The 20,920-nt window shown below is 29.8% G+C and overlaps 1 protein-coding gene across 1 annotated transcript in view; it reads left to right on the forward strand.

Annotated features, from left to right (window-relative positions):
• RyR (Ryanodine receptor) overlaps window positions 1-20,920 on the forward strand; it is a 417,183-nt gene that overhangs the window by 384,215 nt on the left and 12,048 nt on the right. The window contains 7 exon segments of the mRNA XM_067275817.1: window positions 406-448; window positions 524-636; window positions 6,754-6,814; window positions 11,518-11,664; window positions 14,951-15,082; window positions 18,031-18,079; window positions 18,159-18,266. Coding sequence (XP_067131918.1) covers window positions 406-448; window positions 524-636; window positions 6,754-6,814; window positions 11,518-11,664; window positions 14,951-15,082; window positions 18,031-18,079; window positions 18,159-18,266 — 653 coding nt within the window.

Below are 20,920 nucleotides of genomic sequence, written 5' to 3' on the forward strand. Positions count from 1 at the left end.
TTTGTCATAAAGTATTTATTCTTATCAGTGCTTGCAAACAGTATTACAAGTACCATTTTGGAAAGATTTTTCCAAATATCTTCTGTATTTTATTTATTTATTTATTTATTTTTTTGAATAAATTGAATACAATGCTTGTCAAATTAAATAAATTTTTATGAAAATTATTAATAAACAATGCAAATTGTTTAAACACTATGCCTTCATAGAAACAACATAAAGAGCATTGTTTTATGTTATTTAATTATTTTAATATGTTGTTTTTCTCCAAATTATAAAGTGTAAAATAAAAGCTCTAATCATCTAAGAGTTAATACACTGGATCTTTCTAGATACTGTATGTTACTTCTATAAAGATTACTTTCTCTGATCATAAAATATTTAAAAATTGTTTGTTTTTTATAGGTCATTTCCTGTAAATTATTGGGACAAGTTTGTCAAAAAAAGAGTGAGTATTAATAATAAAATTACTTATAAAAATAAATATTTAATTTGAAAATATTTTAAAATAAATTTTATATAGGTAAGAGAAAAGTACAGTGAAACATATGATTATGAAGCAATTAGTAATTTATTGGGAATGGATAAAAGTGGGTCATTCAGACAAGAAGAAGAAATTACTGGATTCTGGAGCTTGTAAGTATTAACACATTATTATTAAAAAGATTTATTATTTTATCCTATACATATGTACAGCACAGTATATAAATATAAAAATCAGAATTAATGAATAAAAATATTAAACATTTTAAATGATTTTTATGATAAATTCTTAAATCACAACTAGATTAATCATGTTTTGATGGATTTTGCTTTAAGTCTATTAATGTAATTTTATGTGGATAATCCATGCTACTGAAGATTACATGCTGCTATTGTGACAGATAGAAATATGTGGTTTTCTCCAGGTCAGGATGTCTGACACCACTTGTGAATTTCAGCTCATAAGAAACCACTACAGGTGGATATTTTATGAGTGAGTGGTCTCTTAAAGGGACTTGGAGTAAGAGAATGAAGGAGGAATTAGAGAGACACAAACAACAGGAAGTGATTTTCTCAACTATTGAGTATAAAAGGACATTTATTGAAGCTAAGAATATAATAACAAGCATGAACAAATAATTAACAAATTTACCGATACATGTTCTGTTCACATCTATGTCTGTCTACAGAGAGAAATTACAATTGGTTTGTGAGGAGTTACATATCTTCTGATGTGAGGTGATCCCTCACTGAACAATTCTTATGGTTCCTTCCTTATAAAATATCCATTTATTCCTTATTCAAACAGACTTTGGAATTATTAATGCCAGTTCACTTCATTTGGATGATAAATCCAAACATTTAATATATGATGGCAGGAAAGTTTGGATAAGAGATTCTTGTAAGAAGACTTTTAATCAAGGCCTTCTTTTATGCATTTCTTCTCATCTGAAACATCAGCATCTGATCAAATTTGGTCATCTTGGTGTAGTTTCTACTCATTTTCCAATTGACAATTTTAACAACTTTCTTGGATGGGTTGCATTCAAAGAAAGATATATCACTTTAGACAAAAACAAAGTCAGAGATAAAATCTCATAAACTTCCTTGTTGAAGTTTTCTTGTTTAACTTTTTAACAAATATTAATATAGAAACAGATATTATTTTATATAAAAACAAGTCACACTATATAATTACAAAAAATTCTTACAATAGAAATAAACTTTTATTTAACTCATGCCATTATAAACTTTGTGTCTCTGAAGTCACTGTTGAAAACCTAATATCAATATACAGATATATTTAGAAAGTATTGTCTCAAATATCCCATTTTTCAATTCCTACTATTAGTTCACACTCTCCCTATATATATATATTTATATATCTTGTTCAAATTTTCAATCGTTAATAAAATACTTTTTATTCATCCACTCAAGTTCAAATACATTTTTTTAAACTTGTGGGATGACACTTGATGTTAATACAGTTTTTTCAAATATTAATTCATTAATTAATTAAATTTAAACTGTGGTGCCTGTCAGCAATATGCCGATTCGGACCGATAGAGGGCACGAGGAGAAAAAAAGCGAACTTTGTAATTATTTAATAAAAAGTAACTAAAATAAAATTTTTCTTTGTTGACCTAAGTAGGAATTGACTTTAAAAAAATTTTTTTTATATTACTTGTTTTCTCCATTTCTTTTATTTCACTTCCATTAGAAAAAGTTCAATATAGATGTAATTATAAAATAATTGAAATGAAATGAATGAAAAAAGTGGAATATTTAATATAGAAGTTCATAAGCTGTATGTGTTGAAAATACAAGTTCTCTGAAATTTGAGTTTTTTGTTATTCATTTCGTTCCTATTTTATTTATAAAGTAATATTAAAAAACTAATAATAATAATAATAACAACAACTTTCTTGCTAATCAGCACCTTGCTGAGATGAGAGAGCTCAGTAATTCCAAAGAATAACAGAGGGAGCAGAGGGAGCCAGTAGTCACTCATGCCAGTAAGGTCTATGGGGAGAAATGAAGCAAAGACCCATAAGCAGGATATGATCTAGAGTTGGTGACTGCTAAACAGCATCTGTTCTCCATGTCAAGCAGCTTCATGTATAAACATCTGGCTTTATCTATATAAATATACCCACTTCTGTGGAGGAAAAATAATGGTTGTGACAAGTACTCAGTACGATATCACTCAGACGTCACTTGAATTAACAAAGTCTGCATTTGTGGATTAGGCAGAGGCTCACATTTGAAAAATAAGTCACATTCTTCATTTACCACTGGTGGTCAATGGAAAATACTGGTCAAAGTATGGCTACTGCATCACAAATACATTTATCACCTCACTCACAATGGATAACTTACACTGACCCAACCAAAGTACTTCAGCAGCAATCTGACTTTCTGGTCACTGACTTTCAAGGCCAGAAAAACCACTCCAATAGATGAAGTTAAATCAACATGAATGAATGAAATCATCCATACTTACTACACTATCACAAAATTGGAAACAGTCAGTCTACAGACACACAACACTACTTGACAAAAAGATAACCACATCTAACAGTCATAGAGCAGAGGGTTCTTAATCAGAAAAGAACAATTACACACAACTTTATTCCACAATGCCTGAATATATAAAAGAAATTATACACAGATAGATCAGTGCACACAAACACTAAATCACATGGAAGATAAGATGCTCATTGGCAATACCTCAATAACAGTCACTCATGAAAATGTACAAAGTATAACAAGAACCAGTGGCATGCCGTCCATGGAAGCTGTGGAGGCACCACTTCTCTTGTATTTTCTAAAATATAAATACATATTGTGTGATTATTTTTATATTTTAACTTACTGTACTTTGAATTAATTAAAATTAATATTTTATTATAACTACATTATGTATCTCATTACAAATTTCTATACTACATGTGAAAAACATGATAAGATTGCTATTGTATATTTGAATATAAATTAGTATATGCATATTCTCAATGGAGGTGCTGTATTGTCAAATACAGGACAGCTTCCACAGGGAAAATATTTGAATGGTGTAAAGCAGCCAGATTATATGCATTTGTGCATGTGCTTTACAGAGCACCAACCTCATGTGGGGTAGCTTGTGGATGCTACACACCAAAATATCATATAATGCTTCCAATAATTTTATCCAGGGCCAGCACAGCTTCCCTATCGTCAAGGACGATGCCAGCCAATGGGCCAGGGTGGCAAGATGATGTAAATTGATAGAGGATATGAATTGTTTGTAGGTAAAATAAAAACGATTCATAAAGTTTTAATCATTTACTATGTACCGGAAAAGAAATATCTTAATTAAAACATTTTTTTTAACTTACAAGAAGCCTAAGAAGATTATTTTAATTAAAACTTAGCATTTAAATAATTTTTTTCGAATTTCTAAGGGAGGACAGCTGCCCCCTCCTGCCCCCCTTGGCAATGCCCTTGCCTATCATCAAATGTCACCTCACGCCATTGACAAACACCAATCAAAATGCTAACACAACAATTACAACCAGTGACACTACAGACACATAATTAATTAACATGCTCACAAATTTATTTTAAGAGACATTGCTAAACATTACAAACAAAATATTTTGGCACTTGTGCAGTTTAAGGGGTACAGCTGTTTGAAAAGTTTTCTTCCATAAAATTAATTGATTCTAGACTATTGTGACTTGAACCTTTTCAAAACACATATAAAATATGCTATAAACAAAAAATTATAGGAATACTTACTGAGTGTGCACCATTCGGAGACCCATGGTTTAAGCTTGTTTTCATCACGGAGTGACACGACGGATGCGTACAAAGCGTGTCACGTGACATTTGTCAGTGCTATTTGGTCACGTGACTACTCATCTCTGACGTGTTCCTGATAACTTATTCTTTTTGCAAAGAATTCGCTGAACTTTGGAGGCATCATTAATAGAAATATTAAAACATCATTTCATTTTAAATATGGATTAAAATCAACATATAATAATGTATGATAATGCGATAAATAAATAATAATTCTGCTCTGCTTTTAAATGGCCTAATCTCTTTCATGTCATAAACGAAATTGTATAATATTTATTTACATCAAGACATTAGACATCTTATGTTGCATCTTATTAATATTTATCATCATAATATATATCATGATAGAATTATTGTCGTTAGCCAGCAGTTTTTCCTTTGCTGTTTCATATAGTTAATAGTAATAATAAGTCGTTTCTAATTACAATAAAAATACTATAGTATATTATGATCTATCATGTGATGTCTCCAAAGTTCAGCAAATTCTTCACAAAAAGAATAAGTTATCAGGAACACGTCAGAGATGAGTAGTCACGTGACCAAATATCACTGACAAATGTCATGTGACATGCTTCGTACGCGTCCGCTGTCTGATGTGCCACTCCGCAACGAAAACAAGCTTAAGCAAGGGGTCTCTGAATGGTGCACACTCAGTAAGTATTTCTATAATTTTTTGTTTATAGCATATTTTATATAGATTATTCCAAAAAAATTATATGTATTTTGAAAAGGTTCAAGTCACAATAGTCTAGAATCGATTAATTTTATGAAAGAAAACCTTTCAAACAGCTGTATTCCCTAAACTGCACAACTGTCAATATTTCATCACATAGAACACACAACTATGAAAGTGTGAGTGTAAAACATGTGATAATACGATAAAAAAAGATCAAATCACTTTATTAGTCAAATGAGTTGACGGAGAACAGAATACAGACACTTATATACAGATATAGTTACATCTCTCCTCTTATTCGATCTCCCCATGATAAATTTAACATATACATATAATCCCGATTAAAACTAAGAAACCTATAATTAAACTTAAACCTAATACTATAACTACAAGAAAGAAGGAAGGAAGTTAGTTAGGAAATCTACCGGTAGCTAGATCTGTGGGTCCTGAACTGGGTGAATATCAATGGTTCTCACTTCGTGCACGGTGAATGTACGATCCGTTTGCATCCAAGAGGGGCAAAGCAGTTATTATTGCACATGTGCCTCGGCACATGTTCAATAATAACTTGAACTCTCTGGAATGTTATCCCAATTATTTTATTGTCTCTGTTTCTACTTTGTCTATCTTGGCCCTTTCTCTCTTTTGCCTTCTGCCTTATACATGGTCTCGGTCCCGGTCACTCTCGTTTGACCCCTCTCTCTCTCTCTCTCTCTCTCTCTCTCTCTCTCATGGCAAACCCAAAAGTGTCCTTTCTCCTCACCTTGTGTCTAATGTCACTTTTGTAAATCAGCCAATCAGGACCCACAAATATTACAGTTCCTGTCACATGACTGGAAAGGGTTAAAAGCAGGAGAAAGAATTATAGGAAAGAAGAAAGGAGTTTTTATTCTATATACAGTATAATTATATACAACAAAATGGCAGACAGCCACACAATATTAACAAAAGGCTGTCATAGAAACTACATGAGATACAAATAACAATTACTTATAGAATCAGTCATTCTATGGCAAGCACAGAAACAACGTAGAAAACTATGTGGTAGACACATGCGATTGTACAAAGGACAATGGGAGCAAGTACACAGATAATAAACAGAATTTTTTATACAATTTGCATGGTGGTTTACATTGCACAGGATTCTTACTTGGATCTCAACTATAATATAAGCACATATATATGAGCTTACAATGAATGGGAGTGTTAAGAAACAAAGGGATCACGATTCGTGACAATAATTACTACAGTTTGACTTTTCCAATCCTTATAACTAACTTATATACTATAACAAGGAAGAAGAAAGATATAAAATAGATTTTAAGAAGGTGAGAAAAAAGTATGGATGGTACCCAGGGTTTTTGTAAGTCTTTGATCTTTCAGGTGGAGGGACTACCCTCAATTCAATGTCCACTAATCTTTGTTTCAAATTTTATAATTCCAAAATCACTCACTTAATTCTCAATTACTGTGTTGACACTATAGTTCGTTCTTGTTACTACAGACGATTTCTGTCTTCTTTCCATCCCACTAGGTGATGGCTTGGACCTCTATCTTTTTCTGTCTGCCTCCTTCAAATGCTCCGCAAATATAGTGAGCTTATTTTGTTACAAAGCATTTAATATAGATTGATTAAAAATATCCTAAATCAGTCATAAAACAAGAATTCATTGTATTAGGATTATTTATTGATTTTTATTAAAAAATGTAAAATTAGTAATAATACATTAAGTTTTATTTGATATTTTTAGAATTACTAGCATGGACTGGAAATATCAAATATGGAAAGCTGGAGTCACATTTACAGACAATGTGAGTTTTTAAGTTTTTATAAATATATAATTTTCACATTTATATAATTTTAGTTAATTATAAATAAATCAAATACATACGAAAAACCAAAAAATGATAAGTCTAATTACAGTACTTGTATATACAATTTGTGATATTTTAAAATGTTTTTTTCAATGAAATCCTATTACTGTATTTACTCAAAGTAATATTAGATACAATTCAATTTAAGATGCACCTTAATTTCTGTATGTTTACCAATGAATTTTTTTTATTTTTTTAAAAAATAGACATCTCAACAGAATCAGTTCTTTTGACAAGTTTGTTCAGTATTTATTGCACAGTAAAATAAGTCATATATCACTTCCATGGTATCAAAATCAGAAATCTTGTCACTTTCCATGTTAAGCTGTTGTGAATCAACAGTGGATTTGATGCTCACATCTTTCCACATGCAATCATCCTGTATTGTTTGAAGCATTGGATATGCAATATTTCTTGAAAAAATACTGCATAACTTTTTCTGAAATTTTTATCCAAGTAGTTATGATGTAGCTGTAATAGATTAATGAGATTGAGCTAAGTTGATCTCTTAAATATTTATTATTATGAAAATTGGTCTAATAAAATCATTAAAATAATGTAGTGGAATTGGTGACAGAGAAAATACTAGAGATCACTAGTTATAATATATTACATTGAATCTAAAACACACTAAAACAGAATGTCAAATAAAGTTTTTTAATAACATTTATAACTTGGAAGCTATATTGCATTCAAATGATAATTCTAAATGAGTATTTTTGACTAGTATTTTCAAATATTAAAAGTAAAATATTTTAATAATTTATTTTTGGAGAATAGAAAAAGTTACTTTTAACTTTTCTCTGTATAGTGATGTATTCATTCATCCCACAGTCTTCATGCCCATATAGGTGTTGTGATGTATTTTTGTTTTTGTGAGAAGCCAAATTATTTGCCAATAAATTCTGCAGAATTTATTGGCAAATAGGAGGGCATTTCTAATTTCGAATGGGGAGAGCAATGAGTAAGTCAATAGGGGACCATTTTCCAAATAAAGACAGGTTGACAATTAACTAAATAATAAGTTTAATAGAAAAATAAAGCATAAGATACCATATACAAGCGTAAGATACAATTATAGATATGCATTCCTAATTTAGAGGTTGATAGTATTTACATTATTTACACAATATCAATTCTGTTGTATTGATCCAGATGCTATTCCAAATGTCTGCCAGTCTCTTCTTGAGATGTCAGTACTCTCCGACTTTTATTCTTCACTCCTTTCATTTCTTTAGGGCTAAGTCTGTCAGCAAGACAGACAGCTCTCTTAAACTTTACTCTAAATAAATAAAATAAATAAATAATTTAGAGGTTGATGACCTAAACTATATGTGTTTACAGTTATTAGGGTGGTACAAGTATATCTACATGAGCCGATATCTACTGACTCTAACTTGAAAGCTAAATGATCGAGAGAGAGAGAGAGTTTACATCTGTATTATCATACCTCTTTTTGGAGTAGAGACCATTATATTGGCACTAAATTATTCATGGGGAACCAGGAGGAACTTTGCACTTTGCACAAAAATTATAAATGTAATCCTTTGGGAATTATATGGTGGGACAATTCTATACAGTCGTCTTCAGAGTATGTCCACCCCGAATGTTGGGTGTACTATCATTATATCCCCAATAAGTGTGGGAATCCAATCAAGTGACTGTTTGTTTGGTAGCGATGACATGTCAAAGGTGTCATAGCTGGCTGATGAAAACTAAACAAAGGTTATGTATTTCTTTCAATTGTTTTAGATTTCCTTCTTAGACTAAGTTAAATGTCAACTTTCTCACATAATTGCGATAATTTTGTGGGTTGACGTGAGGAAGGAAAAGATTTGTTGACAGTTAAGTCAATATTTGCTATTCTCTCATTTCTAACTCTGTGGGAAACAAATGGTAAAAGGAAAACGTTTCTAAATCTTCTCTTCTTGTTAAAAATTTATATAAAAACAGCCCCTGGATTCTCACACTTTTGTGCACTTTTGAATACAAAGCTTAATGTACAGTTTTATTTGGATTTGTTGTAACTTTGAAATATGGCATTGGGTTACCATTCTGTTTAATTTCCTCAACCACTTTTTTGTCTTTCCTTTCATTTTATATAGACACTCTTGATTATAGTGACTAAGTTTTCTGTAACAGTGACACTTATTCTTTTTATTCCAATTTTTACTATTGTCTTGCTGCAATTTGCTTCTGTGAAGTAGTCTTTAATGCTTTCATTTCTCTACTTCTGTTATTTTCTTGAAATTTGTTTATAGGGCTCCACCCACTTTTCTTTAAGCAGTAGTTTTCTTTTTACTTCTTTTGCATCCAGACTATCTTTATTTTGTTCAAATGTTCCAACTAATTGGTCATACTCGGATGGAAAATCCATGAGTATGATAAGCATAAGTTCTCTTCAAGAAATTCCATTTCAATATCATGTAACAATCTATGATGATTGATTAATATGGTTAAATATGGCTTAATGTTTTTATTTTTACTTTTTTTATGTTGATACTTTTGAAGATTTTCTTCAAAAGTATCAACTGGCATAAAGGCCATAGTTCTGATACTGTTGTTCAAGTATTATCAAACATCATCTTGGCTTTCAAACACTCTTATTGAAGATGACCTTTTTGAAAAATAAACGATAAAAAATAAGTGCATTAATGCCTTATCGTACTTGGCTATTCTTGGCCTTCTAAAACAATATAATGATAGAAAGGGCTGTGAGAAGACATCAACAATGGTTATGTTAATACTTTTTTTACTAATTATTGTTCATTAACTTCTGTATTTTAATCTTCTTATTGCCATCTGCCATATTTTTTTGTGTTCTGAAACTTTGGCAATCATTTTTTATAACATTGCTTTTCTGACTTGTTTGGATTTTGCCTCTTTTGGTTGTCTTTCCTGGATCCTTAACCTGTTAAAGACATTTATAAGAAAACCAAACACAAGCCAGAAGAGACAAAAGCAGTTAAGAACCTCACTATAACAGGCATGAATTCCACCAGATAATTACAGAAACACACTACTTTAAAAAGTTAAAATTACTAGTCTGCCAATTAACCATCTATGACCTAGTCAGAAATGAAAAAAAAGATGTGATTCCAAAGAAACTATCAGCAGGTATGTATAGTATAAAACCTCAGTTATACTGAACAAGGAAGAGCTCAGTTTTTACGTTGGCAATACCTACTATATGTGCATGAGTAGACTCACTGAACCCAAAGAGAATATTAGGAAGACTAACAACTATGGCCCTTACCAAAAAGTTAATTTGCAATAGGAACACTATGCCTGTTTAGCAAGACACTATGATTATGATAGCTATTGCTCAGGGGCAAATCCTGACCAAAATTTTTGGGCATGCTGAAAATTATAATAATAATAATAATAATAATAATAGGCACTAAACAATAGGCAGAAATGTTATTTAGTGTGAATAAAAAAGTATGGACTATTATAAAGTCCATTATATCTACACATGAAATATATGAAATATATTATAATGAAAAAGTATTAAAAATTTATGATAATAATTCAAATTTTGTGGGCCCTTAACACTGGAGGCCCAGGGCTTAAGCCCTATTAATCTCTATGTAGATCTGCCCCTGTACACAATACATGTATGCTGACTGGGTACCGCAAGCAAGCAGTTTCGATACAATCTGGCCATGTTAAATGCTTTGAATGACATCATGCGCACGCACTTGTTTGCTGCGGTAAACTTCCACAAGAGCAAGCGATCGAGTTCCCATAAGCATGGCAAAATGGCTAGCTGCTAGCTATCAACGTAAAAGCAAACACAAATGATAAAAGAGTTTACACATTAGAATAAATTATTATTGGCATATTTGTTCTCATATAAAAAATATATTCAGTCAAAACTTTCTCTTAAGCATGTGGCTCATGCTAAGCAAGCTCAGAGAATTTGCCCCTGCTATTGCTAGACATCTACTTATATGGACTGCCAAAGAACTTACTAGTTCAACCACTGTGGATCCCCTCCTAAACAAAGAAAGAGAAAATTCAGATCTCAATCCACAGATAAGCTCTGTGAAGCTACACTAGAACTATTACTCAACCTATTTAATGAGCTTCACTCCTCATAAGAGGTAGCACAAATTTACATAATGGTGTATTCCAGTTCTGTCTGATGTTTATTATTTCTTATTTGATTTTATTTGTTTCTGATTTATGTTTTTTGTTATTTTGTTTTATGTTCCATTACATTTTCAAATATTAAAATGAGTTGTTTGAAACTTCCAAATATTCAAAGATTTTTGAATGCATTTTCAATATTTTTGTTTAAAGCTTGTAATATCTGATGATGAGATGTTTACTCCCAAAACATTTAATCCCTAAAAATTCATGACCTGTTCAGTTATTTTAGCTTTGTTCTATTCTTCCTAGTAATTATAATTATAAAGCTGTAAATTTGAGAGAAAAGATCTAGATGATAAATTGACAAATAATAAAAATTCTTAGTTTCTCCAAAAAAACCTATATAATATTAATTTACTTGACTATCTATGCTTATAACTATTAATTCTAACAGAAATATGAACATTATTTTATTTTATAGAAAACAAAATGTATTTTTGTTTTTTATAGATTAATAATTATACATAAATTTTAATTTTTTTCAGTCTTTCCTGTATAATCTTTGGTATTTTACATTCTCTGTGATGGGAAATTTCAATCATTTTTTCTTTGCTGCACATTTATTAGATGTAGCAGTAGGATTCAAAACTTTACGGACGATTTTGCAGTCTGTAACTCATAATGGAAAACAGGTAAAGTATCATTTATTTTTATCATTTTAGAATTTGTTCAAAATTTATAAAGTATTGAAATAAGAATTTTTATTGTAAAAATTTTTATTATAAAACTTTCAATTATTCAAGAAAATATTTTTTAAACCAATATAATAATAATTAATATAATTTTAGATTGTTTTAACTATTATTTGTTATTATATAGATTTTATTAATTATTTAGAAATAAACAAATAGTATTTAAAGTTTTAATAAAGTTATTTTATGAATAAAAATCAGACTTGCCAAAATTTGATAAGAGTATAAAACAGAAAAATTTTTTAAAATTAATTATATACAGTAAACTCCCATATAACACAATGAAAAAATTGCAACGAGTACTCATACAAAATTCTAATTTTGTCATCCAGAGGTATATATTTTCTTCAACTTCTAGGCCTAGGTTTAAACTTGCATAAAATTGTCTGATAATGCATGTCTCAAATAAGGTAATTTCCTATAATGTGGAATGTGTCCCCACAGGACTCCACTGTATATAATTATTAGGGATTTCCTCTTGTAGAAATTTTGATCTTAAGCATTCAAAAAAGTCTGACTTGATCTGATTATGATCGAATTACACCTTTATAAGACTCTTTAGATCTGACACTGGAACAAACTTGTTTTCTTCGCTATTGATATCTGATTAATAGTATATGACTCTGACATATCAACCAAGAAGACTTGTCTTTTTGATTGAAATGTCAGAGTCATATACTATTAATCATTATTATCTAAGTTAAAACATCTTAAGCTAAACTTTAAGCCAGTGTTTGATTAAAATAGGTTTTGAATTGTTTGTTGGACTGTCAGATGTGTAAAATATGATCTATTCCATTCACAAGTAGAAGTGAATGTATCTGTTGGTACCTTGTGTCTTTTATACCTACCTGATATATAAACATAAAGCTATTTCATCATGTCACAAAGTAAACTTATTTTAGAGAACTTTTGATATGAAAAAATTATTGAAGATTATATGTAGTATCCTGTAATCCATACCATTGAAATCAGAAGGATTTTTGCACACAATTCAATCCTGCATGCTTTAAATATAACCTTTGAAAATGTTATAGGTTATTATAATGTTAGGTAGGTCTTGACTAGGGTTTCTCATTTCCCAGTCTTTTGCTTTTCCCAGGATTCTGGGAAAAAAGTGAACTTCCCAGAATCCAGGATATAATTAATTATCTATAAGATATAAAATATATCTTAAAATTGAATGATATAATTATTTTTCATTTTTAAGTAACTTAATACAACCTGCAACCTCCAAAATAATAATAATAATAATAATAATAAGACACACACACTGATACACTTCTTTAATTTCTGTTTTGGTTACTATGCCTTGACTTTGGTCCGGCATAGTACACAGCCACCGGTGTTAACCGAGTATATCTCACTTAACCCAACATAATAATAATAATGCTGTGTGTAAAATATGTATAAAAAATTACTTTTGAATTACATAGAAATTTTCACAAATAGAAAAATTTATTAAGCAGTTGTAAGCAGTTTGTAAGAAACTGCTTACAACAACAACAACAAAAAAAAAAAAAAGCCTTTGAATTGAGTTGAAAATTTAAAGAAAAAATGAACTTAGATCAAACTTCTAAGTTAGAAGGTAATTTTTGTTATTAAATAAAACATAATATTATTGTAAATTTTTATAAGATTTTAAAAAGCAAATATGGTCACTACTCCAATCACTCAATTTGATTCTTATTTTACTAAAGAAAAGTCCTGCTATTGAGAATGCCCTTTTCGATTAAATTGATTTGGGTGGAATCATCTTTAATACATTTAAGAGAAGACAGATGTTATGTGTTTTTCACCTGTAGCCTGGAAGATTTCTAGTTCATTTTCCAGATGCATTGCAGTATTTCTTTTGCCATCTAGTATTCTTGATTTGTCTACCTCAGCTGCTTTAATAGTGGCATCAAGCTTATACCAGATAATTTGGCAGTTTTTTTGGCTTTAATAATCAAGTTTATGAAGAAAAACTGCATATTTGCATGTTTTAAATTTGTTTGTATCCTTGCCCAATTTGCACAACCTGGCATAATATTGAAGCTACTGGGCATGGTTAAAAATTAAGATAGCATAAGCACAGTTATTCCAGACATTACAGGTTCTGACAAGTAAAGAATTTTCAGAGTCCTGTCACAAATAGACTACGTATTGATTATTGACAATCTGTGACATGCCATAAAAAGCAAAAATTTAAAAAACTAATAAGCATTAATTCATATGCCTCTGTCCTTATTGTATAGATTAGTATGTAAAATGTCTACAAGGACTTATTTTATTAACAGGACTTTTATTATACTGGTGACCTGGTTCAGCAAAATTTAAGCAAAAACTAATCAGAAAACAACAGTCTTTATTTTTCACCTGTTTGTAGGCCTAAGCCCAATTGGTCTTGGTTTAATAAATGCGCTCGTCCCTGAAGGTCGGAGCTCTGATGTATGTATTAGCTCTAGAATTACCACAGTTATCTAAGTAGGAAAGTACAGTCTAAAGAACCATAGCTGATTTAATGAGCCATTCGTGGTTTCACCTTATTTAGGTATGTACTTAGATATGCATGCCTTAATCTTTGAGACAAGCAGTTAAATCAGTTACAGTTCCTTAGAGTGTACTTTCCTACTTGGATAACTGTGGTAATTCTAGAGCTAATACATGCATCAGAGCTCTGACCTTCAGGGATGAGCGCATTTATTAGACCAAGACCAATCGGGTTTAGGCTCACAAACAGGTGAAAAATAAAGACTGTTGTTTTCTGATTAGTTTTTCCTTAAATTTTGCTGAACCAGGTCACCAGTATAATAAGTCCTGTTAATAAAATAAGTCCTTGCAGACATTTTACATACTAATTTATACCAACTAATAAGCATGCTTAAAAGTAATAAATACAAATGTATTCTGACAGTTTATGGGTTAATTATACTTTCTATTTGCAAAATTTCCTCAACTTTAACACAAAATAAGAAAAAAAGTGAATTTTTAAGAAATTTGCAGGATTTCCTGGGATGAGAAGAATTCCCAGGTTAAAAAACAGTTGGGATCTCGTTGGAGAAACCTTAGTCTTAAAAATTGATATGATGCTTATTCAATTGTCGAGTATTTATATTTTTTACAACATAGAATATAAGTAAAAAAACATACATATTTTATATTTTTTATTGATTTTATTACATTTAAAATTTTTATTACTAAAAATATAATAATTTTAATTCAAAATATTTTTTTATTATTACAGTTGGTTTTAACAGTTATGCTGTTAACAATTATTGTTTACATATACACAGTAATTGCATTTAATTTTTTCCGGAAATTTTATGTCCAAGAAGAAGAAGAACAAGTGGATCAAAAATGTCATAATATGTTAACGGTAAATTTATGATTTATTTTTTATTTTTAATTACAATACGAAAAGTCTTGTGACATTAGATTTCCTCCCCCCTCTTTAACAGTAAAACCCCTAATAAATGTATAAAATGTAACAAGCTGAGTACAACTAACTAAAAATTATAAATTATTTATAAATTACTGTACATTTTAATGAAAAACATTTGTCATTGAGATTTTTGAAATTATTATATTATAAATATATTAATCAATAAAGTTGTTTTTGTCTGTAACTTTGTGTAACTTTGTCTGTAACTTTGTCTGATGGTGACTTGAACTAAGTGAGTGAGCCCTTCCGTACAAGCTCGAGGACCTTCCTCGGAACATATTTAATGGTAAATGGTCGTTATTACCCCAGATGTGAATGGATTGGATATTCACTGTCTACAAAGTGACTATAGTCCATATTATTCCATTATCAGGATTCCCGATCTAAGCTACTGGTATACTTTCCAACCATCCTTTACCCTTTCTTTTCTCTTACTAGTTGTAAATAGTAATAGTATTAGGTTTAAGTTGAATTGTGGATTGTCTTAGTTTTAAGCTGAACTGTATATTAATTAATTGTCTTGGGAATTTGAGCAAGAGCAGGGACTCAGTACATATACACTTTTGTTCTCTGTAATGGGCAGACTGACATCTGTTTCCTCATGTTGATCAATAAAATTTGACTGTTATTTGCATTGTCTCATTGTCATGCATTTCTCTCCCTTCACAATACCATGGTCCATGAACTCACCATTACCATGCTAAATTGGGAGTTGACTGTAGTACTAAAGGACATTTTATTATGATTTACATTGAAAAAACCAAAAGTAAAATTAATGTTCAGAATTAACCATTGTCTGGAAATTAATAACAAAATGGGAAAAACTCTTATGATACTATTGCTAGATTAGAGCAATTTTGTATTTTATTTTGACATCAGAAATTTTTAAAATTCTTTTTAAAAAAATAAACAAAATAATAAATTGTGAATTAAAATAACAATCAACATATTTCTGACATTCACATAACTGCACAGCTGATTATTTGATTTTTTTTTTATCATTATTTATAGTACATGAAAAATTAATGGTAAAAGATAGCAGCTTAAAACTTTTTATTAATTGATATACAATACACACTCACTAATCTGAACTCTTAATTTGAATCAGTTTATTTTTTTTTTTCTGCTAGTTGTATTTAATTCAAAATAATACCTAGTTATTAATAAATTTATGTCAGTAAAAACATATAAGGACATGTGAATATGAATTTTACTTTTAAACAGTGTACATTCTGATACAGACACTTGTTAATTATCAGTACTTAATAGTATTTTTGAAAATATGTTTATAATGAATATGTAAAATTAATACATATTACTTATTACTTATTTTAACATATAGTGAAACCCCTCTAAGTTGACCATTTGAACCACATTTTTTCTTTTGACAATTTTGAAAATGTGTCTTTTCTTATGACAGTAGTAGCACTTGATATCTTTTCTCTTATCAAATTCCTTCCTGATAAGTGCCATATTTTAGTCTTTATTAACATTGATGGTTGCTAATGAATTGGTCCTGTCTGCCTTTCCATCATTCTGCTTTCCTGTTTAATAAATCATTTGGTTAGATTTTGCAAAGTTTGCCTATCTGGGTCAATGTTATCCCATGCAGTACAAAGAACATTAAATTTTGATGGTAGACTGCTGAGTATTTTTATCATTATCATCATGTCTGAGATGGTTTCTCCTACATCTCTGAACTGCCATGCCATGTTCTCTACATTAGCAATGTACTGAGTGATCACATCATTCATCAACATCTTATAATCATGGAATTTGATTTTAAGTAAATGCTTATTTGACTCACTTTGCTGCTCATGAATTAAGAAGTTTTGACCACATTTTGGCTAATGATTGGCAGGTTGTCATGGGAGTCCTACAATTGGAATCAGTTGTAAAGACTCCATAGATAATGACAAAAACAAACATAGCTTTTGCATCTTTTCTCTACCAATTCTTTTGTTGTTCTTTGTTCAGTGATCATCCATCTATGCCATCTACAAAGTCTAGGATATTGTTAACTATGAGAATTGTTTTTCTGTGTTTGAAAATTTGTTCTATCAAACTTACAAATATTCCTTAAGTTGATGGATTCACCCATATTACAAATTTATTGTTGCTCCTTATTGCTATTTAAACTTAATTCATTTCATGCAATTTTTCTTATAATGCACAGCTCTACCATAGTTCTGGGTCCATAACTCAAAGCTATAGTAGTATTGTGTGAGATGAGACCCCATTTTCTTGTTAAGGTTGGTGCTGATGACAAGAAAGAAAAGACATCATTGTGGTATATGATAAGAAACTTTTATTCTAATATCTATTAGCTGGTTGTTTATGAAGTAAAATTTGAATACATAAACTATGAATACTTAGATTAATTACAGTCATATGATCACTTGTCAGTAAAACAGTACAAAATCAAACAAACTTAGTCACAAACACATATGATTGGAATTAAGATTCAATGATGAATTCTAGCAGTTCATTTGCAGGTAAATTGTTTGTATTATACAGCATGATTTACTCAGGATGAACATTTACTTTGTTCAATACTTCATTATTGCCCAGTCACATTTGAGTAATATGTAATGTAAAAACGTATCTTGGTCAACTGCTTCAGCATGAAATAAAGAATCATTCCATTCATGTTTCATGGTCATCTTTTCATTTTATATGGAGATATTCCACATAGTGTTTAGTCCTGAGTGAATCACCCTGTAGAATTAAAATCTCAATATTTGATATTCTGATAACATTATTCAAATAATGTCTTTGGAATATCATATGATAGCATTCTGAAATTATTTATCATTATCAGATATCATTATTATTTGATAACACTGAATTAAAAATTTAAATACTGAATATTTTTTCCCTAGTGTTTTGTCTTCCATTTATATAAAGGTGTAAGAGCAGGTGGTGGTATAGGTAAATAACTTTTATTAATAGATAAATTTTCAATAAACTTTTTTATTTAATTAAAAAATTTTTTAAATTTAATTCTTAGGTGATGAAATTGAGCCACCTGATGGAGATGACTATGAATTATACAGAATTATTTTTGACATCACATTTTTCTTCTTTATCATTGTCATCTTGTTAGCCATCATTCAAGGTACTGTAAAATTTGCATATTACATATAATTTGCAATATTATATATTGTAAATCATGTATAGTCTGGTATAAAAATTACATCAGTAATAACCAAATATATATTTAATTTTTTAACCAACTGAACTGTAATATGTATAGTAGTGGCATGCCGTGAAATTTAATGATAGGTGTGTCCGTAAAAATTTTAAACAAATACTGGAAATGACAAAGGTATAAGAACTTGTTTTTATTACATTTTACAAACTAACTCTATTCGGCAATTTTTTCCCGCCCAGTCGTTAATTACTTTATTATAAAAATCACTGGTCGTCAATTCCATTGAAGTAATTAAAAGCTCTTTTTCTATCGAAAGCAACACTAGTGATGACAATCTTTCTCCTGACTGAGTGTTCCTGGCCAATGTATGAATTGGCTTCATGATTGAAAAACTGAACTCAACAGATACACTGGTAGATGGTACCATAAAAATTAATGATATTAAATTATGTAATTCTTTTAGTGCATCTTTGTTCAGATCGTCATTAATTATAATATGTTTTATGTCTAAGAGTGACTTGCCAATACAGTCTGGACACGAATATAAATATTGCAATTCGCTACATACTTTAGATAAATCAAAAAATTCTCCATAAAATTACTTAATTTAAAGAATTAAAACTCACTTGGGAAAATTGTTTTTCATAATATTTAAAATTATTAATATGTAAAAGTGATAAAAATTCTAAAGATTTTATGTCCAAAAATCTGTCTATATAATTATAATTAAATATAGCTTTGTAAAGAAACAAACATAAAATAACATAAAATCACTTTTACTTTTTAAATCTTAAAACAATGCACTTAGTCAAATAGCTTCCTACAGTAGCTAATGGATAGAATCATTGGAAACATTAAGTTTAGTTCACACTGAGCACGATTTGCTGGCAAAAGCAATAAACAGAGTGAATAACCCGTCAAATGACAAGTCACATTTGACAAGTTATTCACTCTGTTTTTTGCTTTCACCAATGAATTGCGCTTAGGGTGAACTAAGCTTTATATAATGTTTCTGGGTGTAGCATCCACCAGCTAAACTGCTAGAGGTTGGTGCTTTGTAAAGCGCATGCACCAATGCCTGTAATCTGGCTGCTTTATACCAGTGGTGCACAAACCGTGGGTCACGACCCCCAGAGGGTAGCGAGAAAATTTTTCGGGGTCGCCAAATTCAAAGAAATTTATTTGACAATAAAAATATAGACTTTTCTTCAACAAGTATCAGGTACCAGTAAAATAGTGAAATGAAATTATATTATTTATAAAAACAGAACTATATTTTTTTACGAAAAGGCAGAAACAAAGTGAAATTCTTTCTGGGATTTGCACTTAACTACGTTGACGATTAAAAAAAATCTACTGTCTATCCAGGGGTGGCCACAAAATTATACACAAAATGGGGGGTTGGAAACGAAAATAGTTTGCATACCACTGCTTTACACAATTCAGATATTTTCACCATGAAAGCAGTGCCATAACTAGCCTTTTATGCGCCCAATGCGAGCATCTGTAACTATGCCCCAAAACTATGACCCAAAACTTGGTCCAGGTCATTTCTGCACCCCCCAGGGTCTATGCCCTGTGCCTGGGCACCGCCCTAGTTACGGCACTGCATGGAAGCTGTCCCGCACTCAACAAAACAGCACTTCCATTGGGAATACGCATGTATGAATTTATATTCAAATAAACAATAGCCATCTTATCATTGTTTTTCACATGTATAGAAATTTGTAATAATAAGATACATAATGCAGTAATAATAAAATATTAATTTTAATTAATTGAAAGTACTGTACATTAAAATATGAAAATAATCACACAAATCAATATGTATTTATATTTTAGAAAATACAAGGGAAGCAGCACTTCCACAGCTTCCATAGACAGCACGCCACTGATTTATAGTGTCGTGCTTAATCAGGATTTCAGAAGGAAAGAAATGTTACATGATTTTCATTTTTAAGTCTTTAAAGAAACAATTTTAAGAATTCCAGTATTTGCTTAATTTTCAGATAAAAGTCAAAAACACAAAAATTTTTATGAGAATTTCAAAAAATCGTATAATTTTTTTGTACATAATAATTAAATATAAGGAATGTAATTCATTTAATTGATAATTTTATAGCAAATCAGATCTATTGTAATATCATTTATAAATAAACAAGGAAAAAATATGAAATTATCTTTTAGTTACTGATGTATGAGTTAAAAAATAAGTTTCAGAATTAGTTTCAGTTTAAAAATTTAATTTTTAAACTAAAACAAACTCTTAATTTGATATTTTATTTTATATCAACGTTTATACATTATAACCATTTTATAAATATATTAATTAAGGAATATTTTGAAAATATTTATAGATAACAATACACATAAACCATTTTGTACAATATACATGAATCTTATCATGAGCTTAAAACTGCCCAAATTGTCTATATTATTTGATATATTATCTATTATGGTGATTTATTTCATTCCAAATAAAGAAGTTTTTGAAGTTATAGTTTTTATATTTTAACAGCTTTATATTATTCAATAAATGCACCAATGTAAATAATTTAAATTTACAACTATAGACAAATATATGAATTTTATATTAAATGTATGTAATGCAAGAATTC

This window comes from Centruroides vittatus, unplaced genomic scaffold, assembly GCF_030686945.1.
Source record: "Centruroides vittatus isolate TY-2023 unplaced genomic scaffold, ASM3068694v2 contig_1158, whole genome shotgun sequence".
Classification (NCBI taxonomy): Eukaryota; Metazoa; Arthropoda; class Arachnida; order Scorpiones; family Buthidae; genus Centruroides; species Centruroides vittatus.